This window comes from Anser cygnoides, chromosome 1 (assembly GCF_040182565.1).
Source record: "Anser cygnoides isolate HZ-2024a breed goose chromosome 1, Taihu_goose_T2T_genome, whole genome shotgun sequence".
In the NCBI taxonomy this organism is placed as follows: Eukaryota; Metazoa; Chordata; class Aves; order Anseriformes; family Anatidae; genus Anser; species Anser cygnoides.
This window is the reverse complement of record NC_089873.1, coordinates 52,617,721-52,636,450: the sequence shown is the minus strand read 5'-3', so window position 1 is coordinate 52,636,450 and position 18,730 is coordinate 52,617,721. Positions and strand designations below refer to the sequence as shown.

Genomic DNA, 18,730 nt, shown 5'->3' with positions numbered 1-18,730 from the left:
AAGCTCTTCTTAAAGACATTTGAAAACGCAACTCTTACTTCATCTTTAGACATATGTAAGTGAAACAAATCCTCTTTTCAATGTTGTATTCCCAGGAAGTCGTCATATACAATTCTAACTTTGGGATGAATCTCCATTTATTTCAGCAAAACTACTTCCAAGCAAAATATATCCATATGCTAAGTGCACTGGCAGTTCAGAGCCAAACTTGATCCTTTCTGATGAGGAGTATTTAGGACTAGAGCTAACACAACATTTAGACATGAGCAATTAGCAATATGGCACCTAATTTTCACGTGACAATTATGCTGCAATATAGGGAGGGTACTGTGCTGTCCACCCAGCTCAAAGGGCCTAAGTCTGTTGATCACAACCATTGTAAGGCTAAAGAGAAACACAAGAGGTGCAGACTGTAATACGTCAAAGCAAGGCTACAAATTGATAACCCAGAGACACAGCTATGAAGTTGTCCAATCAGCCTATTCACCTCTGTGACAAGAGAGAAGCTGAGCACAGTTCAGAAGCTAATTTGGGATTTATCCGCCTCCAGCTAAGTCCTACTTTAAGTTCCTTTACTCAGTGCCACCTTTCTAGGGTTTTTTTTGGTGTTTTTTTTTTTTTCATGAATCTATCAAAATACACTGAAATTTACATGTCCTTAGTAGGTGACTTATTCTCAGGGAATAGGCTTTATTTAAGAAAATTTAAAATTTTGTAAACTGTGCAGAGGCCTCAGATTTTCTGGTGCCATCTGCTCCTATTTAGGTCCATTTGCTATTTTGCTCTTCATGAAATATTTATGAACAGGACATCAGTTTTGCTTACAAAGATTTTATAAAGATCCTAAGCGTGGAGTAACTGAAGTCTTGATACTAAGAAAAATAAGGAAAAAGAGAAGAGGAAGAAAATCTGAGAAAAACTACTGATGGACCAGACAAAGAACCTATTGATCTTATTTACCCTAGAGTCTATACACCATTGTTAGCAATGAAGTAGCTTCTTGAGTTTTATTTGCATGACAAAGCAATGATAATGCTTGATCAGCATTTGTTCAAAAACTATGTTCTGAACAAAGTACTGATTTTGAGGATACAATGCTACCTCACAGAGACAAATTCCATGTTCTATCTACCAATATCAGTACAGTATATACTGTCTACTTAAGTATGCAATTATAATTATTATTTGTTCTGCAACAGCAGCTACATTCTCAATCAGTACTCTGGCATCTCTTCTGGTTCATCTCATACGTGCACATAATGGAATGAACACAAAGGACTTCCTTTCAACAGTGCAAAAAGAGACGAGACAGATATAAATGTGATGAAAACTGAGAAACAGAGTAACAACATTCCAAAATGAGGATGACTATCTGTCTAAAAATATATAAGACATATAATACCATTAAGTACCCTTCATTTATCACCATCATTCCCCAAAAATGTCTGTGAGACAGAACTGTATTGTTAATTCACATTGTAAATGAAATACAGAAGCTTAGGCATCACTAGCTTTCAAAATGTGGTTGTATAATTCACTGAAAACCAACAGTTTTTTAAGTAGTGTAACACTACTGTAAATGATACCTGATGCCTTAATTAGATAGGTGTTTCATGGCTAGGTAGAGAAAAGCCTAAACATCTCAAAAAAATTGGGGCCTAAATGACTTACCCAGTATCCCACTGGATGACTGCACTAGAGCAGGAACTGAACCCAGCTCTTCAGTGTCCCAGTCCACAACCTTAATCACAAGGCTGCAAAGTTAAGCACATGTTTAAAGACTGGGCTGATGTGGGTGCTTTATGGTGCAGTATCAACTTAAGTAGCAAGATTTATCAATTAGATTCAACTAAATGAGTTAAATAAATGTGGTGTTATATCCACATTACGTTATACATTACACAACCCTGTAATTCAATCTGGATGGCCAGCAGAGATTATCCCTATACTGCAGAGCTTGTGCAGAGGACCTGAAACACTGGCCCTCTGATCACTCAAATCTGCTGAGCTCCCTTCTGATCTTGTGTCCCTCCCCATAAGAAGGACATAATGGACAATGGTGCACATCTGGCTTTCAATACAATGTGGTTTAGACACAGCTAGAATATACAGCTGTGTATCAAAGCTTCAGAATGCTTCTGTGTCCTATAATTCATGTGAAACCACAGAATCTCTGAGCAAGTATTTTGTTTCAGCCTTCCCTTGAAGCAAGACATACTTCAATAACCTGTAAGATATCTTTACTTCATGATAAAACAGAATCACCATGGAAACAGTTCAGCATGTCTCTTATTTGCCAGTCCATGAAAACGTGTCCTTGGAGTAGCAGTATTAAATAAGGATCACTTTTATTCGAATTAGAACAATACATTATACATGCTGGCCTTGAACAGCATACTAAAATTACTTACATACATATTGTCTGCCACATCTGCCAAATAAACAATTTATTGTGGTTACAATTCTGTAGTACAATATCCCCACGTCGGCTTTCTACAGTTTAAAAATTCTTCTACTGTAAAGTCACTTTTTTGGCATATTTTGGCCTTAAACATTGACTTTCATATATATATATATAAAATACATATTTTCATCTCAGTAAGAAATAAAATATATAAAAAATATAGCTCATACTTCTTCACTAGAATTAACGTCAAAAATACAAATGATTTCTTGATTTCAGGAAATAGTGAATGTTAATACTGTGCACAAACAGCCAGTTTTCTTTTTTGTTGTTGTTATTGTTTTTTTGATGTTTCAACAAAATACCAAATGTATACACTGAATTTATTCACAATTACAAAACACTAATGACTCTTATCAGGAAAACTTTAATAAAAGGTTTTAGGTTTTATCAGTATATTTATAGTCTATCCAGCTGATAGGATGGAGTTCCTGTCAGTAGTCTTTCACAGTTTTAATAAGTTCAGGTGTGCCTACTTACAAAACTGTGCCTAAAGGATGAAAATCCTCTTGCCAATCAGCTTTAATGAAGAATTAGGCTTCCAAAATAAAGATCAGACATCTTCAGTGTACTGAATAAGGTACAATTGAATTTCATGAGTCTGATACTATAGGGTAAATGAGAAGTCAAAAACTAATATTGAAGATCTCAATGAATTCAAGCCACTGATTATAAATTATTGATCAACAGCTAAATAACAAAGTCACGGAGTCCATAATCAGTGTTGGAAAGACATGAGTATACTTGCTTTTCTCCCATTCCACTAAAATTAGACAACGAGACTAGCATCTAGTCACTACTTAGTCTTTAAGCATTTATATATTGTTTCCTCAGTATTTTTTAGGAATAGCTGCTTTGGTTTTTATAAGCCCACAGAACTTAACTGCTCAGATGGATGATATTTCAGTGTAAAATCCAGACTACTTCTCTATAGAACATCCTGATATGATTCCACCTGTGTCAATCTTTTCAAAATGTATTTGCAAGGTAATCCTCTATAGACTTCTTCATGCTACTCACACCTTTATCTGTTTATCATTATTTACTAGTTCTTTTGTTTTCTAACATTACAGGAATATTAAAATAACCAATCTTAAAAACAATAAAATAAAATAAAATAAAATAAAATAAAATAAAATAAAATAAAATAAAATAAAAATGTCAATTAAGTTAATGCCCATGAAATTACAAAACAAAATATATTTCGTTTACTTCTAATATGTGAATGTAACATTTGAGTTCAACTTTTTACTTTAACCAAACAGAATAAACTTTAAATATTTCCTTTGCTTGAAGAAGGTGAAAGGTGTGCAAGCTACTCACAAGATGATTGCAAAGAACAGCATGAAAATATAGATCTACTTTGTCACTATTTGTTAACCTCATTGCATGACTGAGTAGATCTGATGTTTATTTTTAAGGTTCACAATCACAGGAAACTGAGGCAGCTTTGAATCTACAGCATGCTAATATTGGTGAAGGCCAGGGTCACTTGTCCACATGAAGGCACAAGGGATATCACAGCTTAATAGACAGTTAGGAAGGGAGGAATCATCCCGGTTTTGAGGTCAGTCGATGTATTAGAAAGTAATCAAATAACAAATAAAGTCCACTAGCAGAGAACAGAATAGGGATCAAAAAACAAGTGACTGTGTTAATCAGTAGGAAAAGGTCTTCCTGCTCCCCTCTTCCATTTTATCCTCAATGTCTTGCTCTTCCGTCAACATCCTGAACTTCAGTAATTCCTCCCTCATCCAGAACAACCCAAATGTGATTAGGACATATTCGTGAAGATGAAATGTGGATTGAACTACTTCAGGTTCCACTGAATCCAAAGACTCTGACAAGCACCAAAACCAATGAAAGGAGGCAACAGGACTGAGTGCATGAGCAAACTGGGCGGAGTGTATGAGGAAGAACTGTCCTGTGTGGTGCTAACAGCTGTTATATCTGTTCTCCTATCTCATGTAACTTCTCTCTGACTCTGTAATTAAATATTGTAAGACAAAGACTTGTATTAGTGTCTAAAAAACAATGAGTTGTTATCATACTGTGTTAATTATTGCCCTTCTATTCACACTGGCTTCAGCTCCAGATGATTTAAAGCATGGTGTGTTCTCTGAATTCACTGAAACTGCTCGTTTTCACCAGCACATGATATTGTCCACCCTAAGTAGTCAATTTTTCTATTGGAATTATTACAAAATTTATTTTATTATTAATAGTCTTTTGCTCAAAGAGCAACATGGACTAAAATACAAAAATAAAAATACAAATAAAAATAAAAAATAAAAAAATAAAAGCTATAATTATATATTACTAGTTTTACTTTCTAACTTGACATTTATTCTTGAAATTCTGTTTTGAACTGCGCCTATCTGTAAAAGCTTATGCATTTGTCTTCATATAGGAACAAATTAGTGGTATAGTGTAAAAATGATTAATATAAAAAACTTTTAAATTTGAGTATACTCATTTCCAATGCAAATCACCTTTGTGAGGCATTAAGAAAGAAACAGGTTTTTAATCTATTAGGCTGCGAAGAGTGGAAGAGGGGTGCTAAGTGCCGGAGGGGGGTTAGGCGCTGCCTACAAGGGAGAAGGGGGACCTGTGGGGAAGATAAGGGTGAAGGAGGCATAAATCTATAGTCAGTTCCTCAAAACTTTATTGAACACTTTCAGCCCCTCACTCACAGATCCTAGAACTCCTTTCAGCGCTCTCTCATCCCAAGTTAAGCAAATGAGCACCCTGAAGGGCTCTCAGTCTCTTCCCAGCCTTTTTCTTTCTCTTAATACTTGCTATATTACAGCTACATCCCAGATTAGAGTGAAGTTTATCACAGGTGCATACCAGCCTCTTTGGTCACCTCTTACAATAAACCTTTTCTGGGAGAGCCAAGCGTGAAAGCCAGCAAGGAGCTGCCCAGTCTAGTTGTAACTTAAATGAGCATAAAAAACATTAAACGCTTCTGAGTTCTTATGAATTAAAACAACAGGAAGGATTGTTAAAGGATCTCCAAAAAGAAAGTGGAGGAAATTTGTTTTCATGCTACAGACCAGAACTAAAAATAGAGATTGGAAAGATATCTATAGATGTTCAAATAGTGTAGCAGTGTACCAATAAAGAAGTTACATTCAAACCAAACACAGATACTTCACTGAAACAGAATATAGCTCTGAAGTCAATAGTGTTGGCACAACACAGACCATAGCCACAAATAAGCCAAATCTCTCCAGTAAGCAGGGTGGTAGACACCAAATATTCTCTCCACAAAATCCCCTAATAGTATACATCCATTCAGCCTTATTTTTCTGTGTCTGTTCTATGTTTATTTTGTTGTTTATGTTTCAGTAGTTTGAAAAAAAAGGAAAAAAAAAATAAGATTACTACATGGTTAAGTTTACCTTCTTTTACTGGCTTTGGAATACTTACTGTTGGAAGAAATTTGTGAAGGTAATTCTTTAATGAGTAACTATGTTTTTTTCTCCTTCTTTTTGTTTTAAGCTTGGAGTGTATTTATTGGTTTACCACTATTTATTAGACTCATCTTGCCTGATGGTATTTGCCAGATAAAAGTTGTTTAAAGACAGGGAAGAAAATGAAAAATGTTTGAACATGATTAAAAGTGGAGACATTACCATATACTCCGCTGAAGCAGTTGTAATAAAAATCTCCATTAAGTTTACATTATCCTCAGAGGCTTCAACAGTAACTTACAGTAAAGCTGTCTCAGCAAAAGACTACAAAACAGTTCTGATACTGATATTTTGAATGGGTTGTATAAAAACACTAATTTTACCTAGAATGAAACGTATATAATAACATTTATTTAGCAGAACACTGGAACCTCAAGTAAATGTGTGTAGTTTTTTTACCATGTGTTTGAACTTCTCCCTCCTTCCTTCCCCCTCTTCCCTTATTCATTTACACATCTGTGAGAATTATCTGTCCATCTACATGTCCCAGCGTATATGCTTCAATGTTTTGTATCACCTTTTCTACCCTGCATTATAGTTAACTTGAAAGCCAAGAAAGTTTTCACTCAAATGGTCACTTGCTTTTCACTGAAGCTTGTAAATTGCTAAAATGATGCAAAACTACTGCTAAAAGCAAAATACCTCCTTGCCCTGGCCTTATGCAGAAAACATTGCATCTCCACAAACTATTCTACACAAGAAAGTTCCTGAAATCACTGTACACGTAAAATGATTGCATATTTATTTTTTCAAGTTTGATTAATGAAATACCTGACTCCCTTAAGGGTTTTTGTTGCTGTTGTTTTTAAAATGAAAAATTATAATTACTTTTAATACATTTATATTTGACCTGAATTAAATTTGCACTCACTCTCAGAGTAACTTTAAAAGCTCCTGATAATATGAATCCAATAGTCTAAGAAACTTACCAACAGATCTTTTCCTGTTGGTTTGAATCAGAATCCAATGCACTTGCAAAATTAGTAACTAACTACATTAAACGCAGACTTTCAGAAAGAACACAAATATTCAAAACAAACCAATGTAATGCATTAGTCTTGAGCTACATCCTTACGCCACACTTAGAATGAAAGGATCTAGAATATAAGTATTTTAATAGCTACAACTGTAACTAGAATTAGTTTGTTTTAAAACAATTTAACAAACGGAACATTTTTTTTTTTCAAGTAGTAGTGATTCATGGTCAAGTCTATAGTGTCTAGTAGACTAGAGGAGGTTGTCATTCACTGAAAATACGTTTTTTGAGAAACTACATTCAACTTCTGTTTTCTCAGCTAACATCACTGTTACAGATGGAAAAAAAAAATATCTTCCCCACAAACCATTAAATCAACTATTTAATGACATTCTCTCCAGAATAAAGGAGAAACAAAAAGGAAGTTAAACGAGAGTGAAAAAACCTTACAACTACTATAAAAGAAATTAGATTTTATCCTGGAAATGGAAGATGTGAAAGTAAAACCTCAATTTCTATTGTTTAAATTGAATGAGAGAACATATAGAGAATTATACTCTTATTATACTCTAGGCTCATTTCTATATTTCTCAGTTACATCAGTTTTGCCATTCAACCTCTGAAATCCAGCATGAATAAAATGTTATTCTTTATTTTCTGTTCTGTAACACAGATTCAGTTTTTGTATAAGGAAAAGCAACAGTTTTGTTTCAAATTCAGCTAAGTAATTCTCTAGAATAGGATGAACATTAATGTAGTATAGTAGGGTACAGTACAGCATAGGATAAAACACTAAACCTGGAGGAAAGCCTCCAGCCAACTACTTCATTCTACGTTCAAGACCATAGAGCTAATAAATAAAATGCTTGATTTTATTATTTTAAGTGAAAGATAACTTATTTGGGAAAATAGAACTATGTAACAGCACAAACAGATATATTTCCTTAATGTAAATTTTATTATCTAAATAACTAATTATCAGTAAAAAATCCTTTTTACTCCTACAGTATTTTGTTCTTCCATGAAGTAAACCATGAACTAATGGCCTAGGAGCTAAAGGCAATTAAAAAGCAAAACTGTGAAGCTTAGTACTGCTAAATACTAAAGACTGAATACTGCTTTGCTCTTTAAAGTGGATGCATATTTAATGACTGGATTTATTGTGCAAATACGATACAGAACACTTCAGCACAACGATAACCAGGTCCTAAATAATGCAACCCTTCCAGAAAGACCTAGAATGGCTTTGCTTGACCCCTGGTTAAGTTCATATCAAGAAATGTAAGAAACTTTCTGCCCTGAAATCTAAGAAGAATCTGCTACTTACTTTAGCCAATATGTCTCTCTAAATAAAAAGAATATGCTTTATTCCTTGTAGGCTCTGGCATAAATTAAAAGAAAAATCTGACAAGCTGTAGCAGGTTCTACTGTGATTATCTGTGCTAACCTTGAAATCTTAAAAGTTAGCTTCATCACTTAGCTACTGCTGTCACAAGACTTACCTCCACCATTTTTCTGACACAGATATGGGAATCGCCACACATTCCCAAGTCCCACAGAAAATCCAACTTGTGCCAGAATATATTGGAGTTTGCTGTTCCAAGCAGGTCTTTCATCTTCCACATCTGAGCCTTCTTCAACATCTACATCTTTTTCTTCCTGATCATCAACCATAAGCTCACTCTTCTTAAAGGCATCATCTGAAGAGTCTTCATTAGAGAGAAGGTCCTTAACCGACTCAATGACCTCATCATCTAGTTCTCTTTTCACTACCTTGCTGTTCTTAGGCATTTGTACTCTAAGAAAAATACAGAAGTCAAGTTCAATTGAGACAGGTGGAGAAGCGCTGAAGAAAGCTCTCCCTCTGCTTGGACAAAAATCTTGAAGAAATAGATTTATGATGTAAACTGAGTCCTTGATAGTAGGAAATCAGAATAAGCACTTCTGTTCCTGATTGTTTGTCCTACTGAAAGTATCTGTGGAAAAATAATAATAATAACAATTAAAGAATATTATTACACCTTGCAGAAGAAAATTAAGAAATCATATGCTCTGTTTTACCCATTTCTGCTTATCTCTGATTTGAGGACAAAAAGAGAAGAAAGGAATATTAAACTACTTTAAAACTGTAAGACTTAAGTTCACTTATTGGTCTTAAATATTTGTATAAAATGCATTTCATTCACTTGTTGAGGGCTTTGTTTAGACTGATAGACTAATTTTTCATATTTCAATCTGGCAGCATAACCAGATTCTTCTTAGTAGGCACAATGAGGCATGCACCTTATATACAATTTAGGATTCCAGTTCCATTCTTTCCTGACTTAATATCTCTACTTTAGCTGTTAAGTTTATTAAAAATACATTTTAAAAAAAGTAGATTAAATTTTGGGAGCCATTTCTGAAAATCATACTTGAATTAAGATGTTCATGTATCGTATGAACCCAGTACTTCAAAACCAAGGGAGACTTTTTCTCCCATATTCTTTTTCTCATAGATAGCTGAGAACTGTATATGTTACAGGACTAATAGCACAATAATTGATTATCATAATTGATCAATATCTCATGAGATCAAGCACCTCAAGGCTGCTTGAGAGTCCAGTGACAGATCACACAGAAAGAAGTTAAGCCACTGGAATGCAGCCCACACCTTATCCGGAAGATACTTCAGAAAAGCTGAACTAAAACCTTTGTCAGCAAAAGTATTATCACCAGCCTCATGGCTGACAGCACAATTACCTTTCCAATAATTTCCTAGGATTTTGAAACTAAACTTCACTCCAGTTGCATACTGCACTCCATTCTAACCTCCTCCCATTTATTCCCTAGACTCATAGTCACTGCCTTGTCACTTTTCCTCTACTTCCCTTTACTGCCTCCTCTCAACAACTCCACCTCTGGCACACCACCTTACATCCTGTTCTAGTCGCTGTTCAGTAGTTGTGACTGAAATATTTAAGTAGAACCAGGATGCAAACACTAATAATGCATTAAGTTGAAGCATTTACACAATCCTAATGGAGCTTTCGGACTCTTGTACTTCAACTACTACTTCTAGTCACATTACAAACTTTTCCTTTCCTTTTGATCCACCAGTGTAAATTTCTGCAGCTTCTCAGTTGCAGTAATTAGTAATAAAGTCTGGGATTGCAAGTGAAAATGAAACAAGTATTTAATACAAAAGTTGCATTGGTGAACCTACATTGGTATTTGTCTGTATGTCTGAAATCCTTTTATAACTGTAAGAAACAGTATTTACTGTCTGAAAGACCAGCTATTTATCAGAATTTATTAAAATACTTTAAAAGGTCATATCTCTATAAATGTTTTAGATATAGTGACTTGCAGGGCAGCAATATTATTTATCAGCTGCTCTCACAGATGAGTCACTGCATTGCTACACTTCAGAATAAACTGAAATAAAAAACATCAAGCCCTAGCACAATATCATATTAATTTTCCTTTCATTAACTTTCCATTAAGCAGGATGTTATCAATAGCAATATCACAGTATAGACTGCAATATTTGAGAAAATGCCAGAGGCATGCTCAGCAGACTAGTGCGACAATGCAAGTTTTTTAGCTGTATTGGTTTTCTAATTCAGTATGTTTCATTGTCCAGACTGCATCAAAGATTTCACTGCTAAAGTCTTTCAGATACATCACAAATTCACAAGTGGTCTCCGACTGTCAGACTTCACAATCTGTTTTCTGTACTAGTAGTCTGTGCTAAACCAGATGAGAAGTCCTACCTCAGCAGACAGTACCATCAGGTGTACTTTTTCAAAACGCAGTCCCACTTGGTTTGTGCAAGGACTCTATGTTAGGAACTTCTAACACATACCCTAGGAGGCTTGCACAGAAGCCTGTTTCTTTGATCAACCCATACAGAAGGCAAACAAGAAAACACTCAACTTGTGTCTGGATATGAATGCCCTCAAGTAAAGGCTCAATAAGGAGATATCTAGTTAAGTTATTCACCAGCAGAATTGGCTAACCAGGAATCAGTGAACAAGCTTTATTTTGTAACATACTATTGAACATTAGCACTTCTACCTATAAAATACTATTTTAGCTTCCCACATACTTTGGCTCTAGTCAAATACAGAACTGAAGTTCTTCATTAGCATCAAGTAATAACTAGGAAATATCATGCCAAATTCTGTTAAATTGTTCATTCAGTTCCAATTCTAGCTACCTTCTACAGAGACTTCTGCAGTAATACAGCATTATGTGATTGGACTGGTTCTCCTTGATGATCTCATTAATAAATGTACATAACAAACCACCATATTTACCAACAAGTTACAGAATTTGGTAGCATAGACTCAGCCATTACTGTCATCATTTTAAGCTCCAACTCCTAAATCTTGCCACATATGGTAAAATATTACTACACGATACTATTGACTACCAGCACTTTGGATTAGAAGTAAAATGCCTAAAAGGTAACTTAGCCTTATTAAAGCTGCTGTTTGTTGTTGTTGTTGTTGTTGTTATGTTTTGTTTTGTTTGTTTTGTTTTTCTATATTAGATCTGCGTCATGGGATTAGGTGCACTGATTTAATTCTGGTTTCCAGGCAGTTTCACTCACCCTTTTCATAATTCAACTGATGTCATGTGTCAGACGAAAACATGGAAGGGAAATTTTTATTATCACATATACTGGAGAATATATTTTTTCTCTGGACTTTTCCTCAACTCAAAGCAGAAAAGAAAGATGCTATCCCTTTTCTTATGTAAAATCCTTCCAATCCAAAATTAATCTTAAATTGACCTGACAACTGCCTTTATTGTTTGAGGGAATTTAAAAGACCAGAAATTGCTGAACAGTATCAAAATTCAGTTAAGAGAAATTTAGAAAAAAAAATTCTCATTGAGTTAACAGTAATCAAAATCTGAGTTAGCATGAGCAAACTTTTGGGAAACAAGTTGCTAAATCAAATTACCTGGATTTTTAGGATGTCTTACTAGTATTGTTCTTGATATGTTAATATTCCTATTTCTTTCTGGTAGTGAAAGATAAAACAGTGAGTCTTTTCTGACACATCAAGAAACTTTCCTTCTCAGAAGACAGTGGGAATTCTGTTATTTTCTTCTGTGGGAGAAGAATCAAGCTTTAATGGATCAGCATGCAGAAGAAAAGTAACCTGATTAGACTGCCACATTATTAGCAGATTAAGCAATAATAATCCCTTACAATATGGAATTTAGACCTAAATTAGCTCCTTAGGAGATCTGGAGCTTAGCTTGCTATACAGCTTTTTACTTCAGGTTCAGGAACAAATTCTGAAATGCTAGCACAGGGAGATAAGACCTGCAAAGCCTCTGCTGACCAAACTGCAGGCATTTGCAGCAGTACTCAAAGGAATTCTGTGAGCCAAAACAGTGGAAGACACATTCAGAAACATTTTGTTGCATACCCTTTTCTCCTAGTTTTTCTTATATGTATTTTCTTGTAAGGGATTTGTAATAGTTCTGTTCAACCCTGCCTGCTCCTGTTCACCTTTACACTGGTTATAGTGAGGGATTCCTTTCTGACACATCTTCATTAGACACTGTCAGATCTGCATGCCAATATATAGACACTTCGTAGACCAACACAGTACTTTCAGTTCTCTCAACTGCATAGTACCAATAAACAATTAAGTTATGATGCTGGAGATTTTCAAACCTGTACAGAAAAACAGGTACCAAAAAAAAAAAAAACTCGCTGGCAAATTTGCAAGTAGAATAAGTACAACTGCCCCATGTTCTTGCAATTACAAAACAAGCCACTATAAAAAGCCATTTTCAAAGCAATTTTGTGTAAACATCCCACAATGCCATAATAACAGCTAATATAACTGATATTAAGGAACTTCTAGAGATGCTTTTCTGACAAATTAAAACATGACTATTTTTACATTTTTAAAAGGAATGCATTCTTCTCTGAAAAGCAATGCCCAATAAACCCTCCATTCTCTTCTAACATAGTGTAATTTATTTCTGTTATCATGTTTCTACATCTAATCAAAGCATCTCAGTAGAATTATTTACATTCAGATTTTAATAAATGACATAATCCTCAAATCTTTGATCAAAAATGGTTTCAATTTTCACCTAAATTGGGAGAAAAAAAGGAAAAGAAATAATGTGTCTGTACTTCATAAAGGAATATCAAACAAGCTCAGAAAAAAATAACGTTCTAGAAGTCTTAATATGCTACTGTACCATAATAAAAAATAGGAAAAAGGAAAGAATGGATACCTTTTTTAATTCAATGTTTGACGTTAAAGGAAAAAAAATAAAAGTTATTTTCTTTGGAGCTCATTGATCTTCTCAGATGAAGCAGTCAACATACGACCATGCTGCTGGAGGGATACCAAAAAGCAATATATCTCTCAGATTTGAGGGTAGACTGTTGCAGCACAGTGCACGAGCATTACCACAAGCTTATATATTCCTATTGACAAAAGCTCCACCTTGACTCCAAGTGATGAAACAGGTGATTCAGTAGAGGACACAGAACTAAAAGTCAAAACGCTCACCATGGCAGACATTCAGAAAATATCTTGACTGACATTCATGTCAAAGGTTTCAGTCAATGAAATTACTTGTTGAGAATTATATGCCAAAGTGAAGAGGAGATTTTGCACCTTAAAGGAAACCTATAAAAGCTAGGCAGTGTATTGAAACAACCAATACAGAAAATGGGAGGACTAAATTTTAGCAGAAAAAGACTGTTGTGAGTCGGCAAAAAGGAATCAGACAATTGGTGCAGCTAATGGTCATGTCTGACTAAGAGAGAAAGAAGACTGCAAACCTGGTTTTGTGGGATTACTGAACTGTGAAGAATGGCTATTGCTGGGGGAATCTGTGTACAGATAGATAATTATTTCAGCAAGAGTTATATTGTGTTACAGTACACACTTAACAGACTGAATTAGTGCTGCAATGCAGCATTATGTCTTTTGGCGGAAGCAAGAATATGCACCATACTCTTTTTGCCTAGTCAAGTCCATTTTACCTACGTACTCAAGCAGCCATTATTCTGCTCTTCAGTATATCAAACTACATGATATAGGACTTTGCCCTCGTCCATTTAATGCAGCCTGTTAGTAACAGATATAGATTCAAGAGGTACCTAACTCGACCATAATGAAAGATAATTATATTTTGAGCAATGAAACAGCATCACTGAAGAGTGTAGATAAATGTATCTGAGACATTCTAATGCACACCACAGACACTACACTACAGTGTTTTAAAAAAATAAATAAACAAAAACCTGTGGGGTATGGGAAACTTGAAAACAACAACAAAAAGAATATTCTTGATTCTGGTATCTCTATAAAGTTAAATCGTTTAGACTATAGCAAATATAATTTTTTGCTCTTTTCATTGTGTGTAACCTTTGAAATTTATTGGTCTTACAGTAGTTTCTCACCAACTTTCATAGATTTCTCAGCATTTTCTTCTTGCAATCAACCATATTTAAAGACACAAGATTAAATTCAGTCTTGCTGTAAATATGGGTAGTTATACAAACTTCAGTGACATTGGGTCTGCTTAATATTACCGGGAAATTTGTTCTCAGTTCCAATAAAATGTTCTTCCAGTCATGCATCAAGAACCTGATGAAAATTTTTACCTCAGACTAGTCTCCCTGAAGTCTAGTTACTGGAGAACACTCTCTACAGTTTTAAGAAAAACACAATGGTTTGATAACAAGAGTAAGATTTTCTTCCCAGAAATGTTCAATTTCTTCAACATCAATGTCTGAACAGAAATATCTGAGAAAATGTAACAACTTAGAGCTCTTGAATGGCCTTTTTTTTTTTTCCTTTTCATTGCATGTAATCTTTGAACTTTATTCCTCTTACAGTAGTTTCTCACCAGCTTTCATAGATTTCTCAGCATTTTCTTCTCACAGTCAACTTCACTGAAATACTTCACAGACTTGCGGGGTGTGCTATCTGTAATTTCCCATTCAGATGGAGGAAACTCTCAAATTTAGTAGATCCTGCTCTTCCAGCTGAAGTTGTGTGAAGTAATGCTAGCAATTCTGAAGATACTTCACTTTTCACTGGTGAAGTAAAAAAGTCATAACTGTTGGCAACATGAAATAAAACCTCTATTTTCTATATTAACCATATAAACTATACCATGACCATGATTTTATTGTAAAATCTTATCATGCTTTTGAGATGGGAATATGAAAATATATTAAAGAATTCATTTAAACACTGAAGTTATTAAGTTTCAAAATGTAGTATTGAAAACTAGACGTTATCAGATATATAGTTGCCCTAAGACCTTAATTTTCTCCCCTCTGTGCATCTGAATGGATCAATAAGTAAATCAGGTTGTCCTTGGGGAAAAATACATATATATATTTATGTATATATATATGATTTCTTCTTCGTTTGTTTTCTACACATAAGCAAAAAAGATGAATTGTTCATAGACAGTTTATCACAAATCTTGGTTCTCCTCAGATCTGATTGTTTAATTTAATGACATAAATCATGCTTTGAGCTTAAATTAGAGTAAATCCCTGAATTTAAAAAGAAAGTGATTAATCCAAATTCCCTTATAGAAAATCCTATGCTGGAAACTCCCTATTCCCATTTCCCATCACTTCTCCATTTTAGCATAAGAAGAGCATGCTGAATCATTAGCACTGCAGTATGAATTTCTGGCACTTGAAATACAAAAATAATAGCATTTGCCAACAGCAGAAGTCTATTTTCCCAAAGTGGAAGATAAGACTACTGCCACCATGAACTAGATTCAAGGCTTTGCTGTACATAGCATTACACGACCTTATTCTTTTCTTTCTTCCATATAGCAAATATGGAACCACAAGTCTCAGAGTGAAGAAGAATTATGTTACATTGCAGGCTTCTGGGTAGCTCGGATCAGTTATTACCACTCCCTTAAAACTCTTCTAACAGTTACCAATGTTATTTCATGCTACTTAGTATGCGCTTGCCACATTTTGTGCACCCAGCTCCTTAGAAGAATAACATTCAGCTAACATTTGTCATTGTATTTTTTCCTAGAACATTTCCCGAGTAACAGCAAGGCTACTTTGAATTAAATTTCAAGGAAGAATGGAGTTGCTTAAGTTTTGAGATGTTACCCACTGATATGTCAAAGTTCTTCTGCAACCAATTGAGAATACAGAGATCTTTAGTCACACTGAAAAGCTGCTACTGATCATTATTTATTTATTTATTTATTTATTTATTACAATCTATTGGCATGCAGATATATAAAATTTATGAGCAAAGGACCCAAAACTGTTCTTCCAAAAACCAATAGATACTGTCTTTTCAAGCAAGAACATTATACCTTTATATGAGTGAAAAAGTTGGTGCGATGGATCATCTGGGGATGTAGATGCACATGCACTTAAAATCGTGGACACTCTTGGCTGTGTACTAGAGATTTTCAGAAGAAAAACTATCTTCCCAAAAAGATTCCTGCTGCAAATACTTCTCAAGCAATTTAATTCTATACCACTCACACAGCAACTATTCCAATAAAACATAACAATGCAATTCATACCAAAAGAATTACCTGTAATTAGTAGATTGTGTTTCTTGTTGCTATCTCCCAAACATTTTTCTTAATAACCTGTGATTATTTTTTCTTTTCCAATAAATTCAACATTTTAAAAGGTTTTGTGCATACAGGCTTTTGCAATATACAGAAGAGAAAAAAGAGTTGACAGAGTTGTTCAAACTATATGGTCCTAATCTGCACTACTACTTTTGCTTGTAAGAAAAAAGAAAACTGTAAAAATGACAACACACTAGAGGTCAACATGAATCAGCTCATCCCACAAAAGTAGTTTTGAGGTGTCTCAGCAGTTTGACTTCTTCAATTTCACTATCAGTGGCAGACCTGAACAGCAATTAAATGGCTTCATTTTTCATCCACAAATCAAAACCAATGGGATTTTCTGTTCTTGAATCTGAAGTGCAAAACTGAATCCCAAGGGAATTGTTGATATGCATCAAATGGAGAATCACATTGTAATTCTAACATTATCTTAACATATTCTATGTGTAAACCAAAATCTTGTATATTAGCCAAGACAAAATTAAGCTCTCTTTATCTATTTATTTTGTAAAGTTTCCTTTTTAATAAGATCTTGATAATGAGTATCTAGAAACCACACTGCTAAACAGAAAAGAAAAAAAAAAAAAAGGTATATTGATGTAAGTTTTTATCAATTGGAGAAAGCAGAATATACATCATATACACATGATAATACATCCAGTGCATATGTACATTACATCAGATAATTAAATTTTTATTTTCTTCATTTATACTTTTCTTGGAGAGGGGAGCAGAGATGTGGCTCCCAATCCTACAGTATATGACAACAGCATATTCACAGTACCTTACTATTTGAAAATAATTAGGCTTCTCTTAGAAATCAATACTACAGCACTGAGCTTGATATGTTAGCAATATCACGCAGACAAAATAAAATGGCTGATAAGGGTGAGGTCTTGACTACATCTTTTACAAATAAAACATAGTGCAATTTGCTGAAATGGAATAAATCCTATTACAACCTCTCCTTGGCAAGACTGTGACGGTGAAGGCATATTTCAGTCATCTCATTTACTTCCACAGGAAAAGCAAAGCACCTCAAAGAAATCCCAGTTCACTCTAACACAAGCGAAATCGGAACAAAACCACCAAATACGGGAATAGGAAACTAAAAGGAATTATAAGAAAATAGAGTAGGGAAAAAAAATAATCACGGTAAGAAAACCGTGGACCCGTCGCCGTGCGAATGTTGCAGTGGGCTGCAACCATTCGCATCCTGAACGGAAAACAAGCCCCAGACGCCCCGCGGTTGGGAAAAGGTCCTCATTACAATACCCACCCAAACATGGCTGACACCGGGGCGCACCAGCCCAGAGCCCGCCGGCCCCTCCAGGGATGAGGGATGCGGGCGGGGGGCGGCGGCGCAGGAAGGCTCCCGGCCTCTCCCCTCCGGGCGGCGCCTCCGCCCCTGCAGCGCCGGGCTCCGCACCGGCCTCCGCCCAGCCTGCGGGCGCTGCCTCCGCGGCTGCGGGAGGAGGAAGGGAGCGGAACAAGGATGCAGGCGGCCGCTGCCGGCGGGACTGGCAGCACCCCCACTCCGCGCTTGCCGGCCCTCGCCCCGTCCTTCCCCGATAGGCACACTGCACAGTCACTACGTGCGCCACGCGAGGGAGATGAATGCGGTTGCTGTCACTCGTGGTAGGCAAAGGATGCAAATCCCTCGCCATAGTAATGAGAGAAATAAATAAATAAATAAATAAATAAATAAATAAATAAATAAATAAATAAATAAATAAAGAGCACCGCGCTCCCTTATAACCTAACCCACCGCTGCGTTAAAACCGCATGGGCGGCTTCCAGCGGGCGGTCTCTCGCTGCTGTCCCCCGAGGGGGATACCGCGCTGTACCCCCGGCCCCTCCTGGCGGCCCGGCGCACACGCGAGGGACCCGACCGGCCACTGCCGCCTGCGCCTCCGCCGCCGCCTTACCTCCTCCGCCCGCGGGGCTCGCCGGGCGCCGGCAGCGGGAAGGGGCCGGGTGCCCCCGCGGGCGCGGGGCGGCGAGCGGGGCTGCGCGGGCGCGGGGCTCAGCGGCAGCCGGGCGGCGACGGCAGGCACATGTGGCCAGCCCCGGCTGCGGCGGCGTTTAAAGACAGACATAAAAGCGGCGGGGGGAGAGGCAGGGGGAGGGCAGCGGCGGGCCGGGGGAGCCGCACCTCCTGACGCAGGGAGGAGCGCGCCCCCCCCACACACACACTGC

The 18,730-nt window shown here is 36.3% G+C and overlaps 1 protein-coding gene across 4 annotated transcripts in view; it reads right to left on the bottom strand.

The window, feature by feature from the left end:
* SLC6A15 (solute carrier family 6 member 15) overlaps nucleotides 1-18,633 on the bottom strand; it is a 38,995-nt gene extending 20,362 nt beyond the window's left edge. Inside the window, exons 1-2 of one of the 4 annotated variants that reach the window (XM_066995636.1) lie at nucleotides 18,460-18,633; nucleotides 8,419-8,892 (exon numbers count right to left, since the gene is read on the bottom strand). In XM_066995636.1, coding sequence (XP_066851737.1) covers nucleotides 8,419-8,707 — 289 coding nt within the window. In that variant the 5' untranslated portion in view covers nucleotides 8,708-8,892; nucleotides 18,460-18,633. Of the gene's footprint in view, nucleotides 1-8,418; nucleotides 8,893-11,868; nucleotides 11,987-17,810; nucleotides 18,185-18,299; nucleotides 18,419-18,459 lie in introns of those variants that run through there. The other 3 variants (XM_066995639.1, XM_048061228.2, XM_048061229.2) reach the window with 3 other exon arrangements.
* Nucleotides 18,634-18,730: the final 97 nt, after the last annotated feature.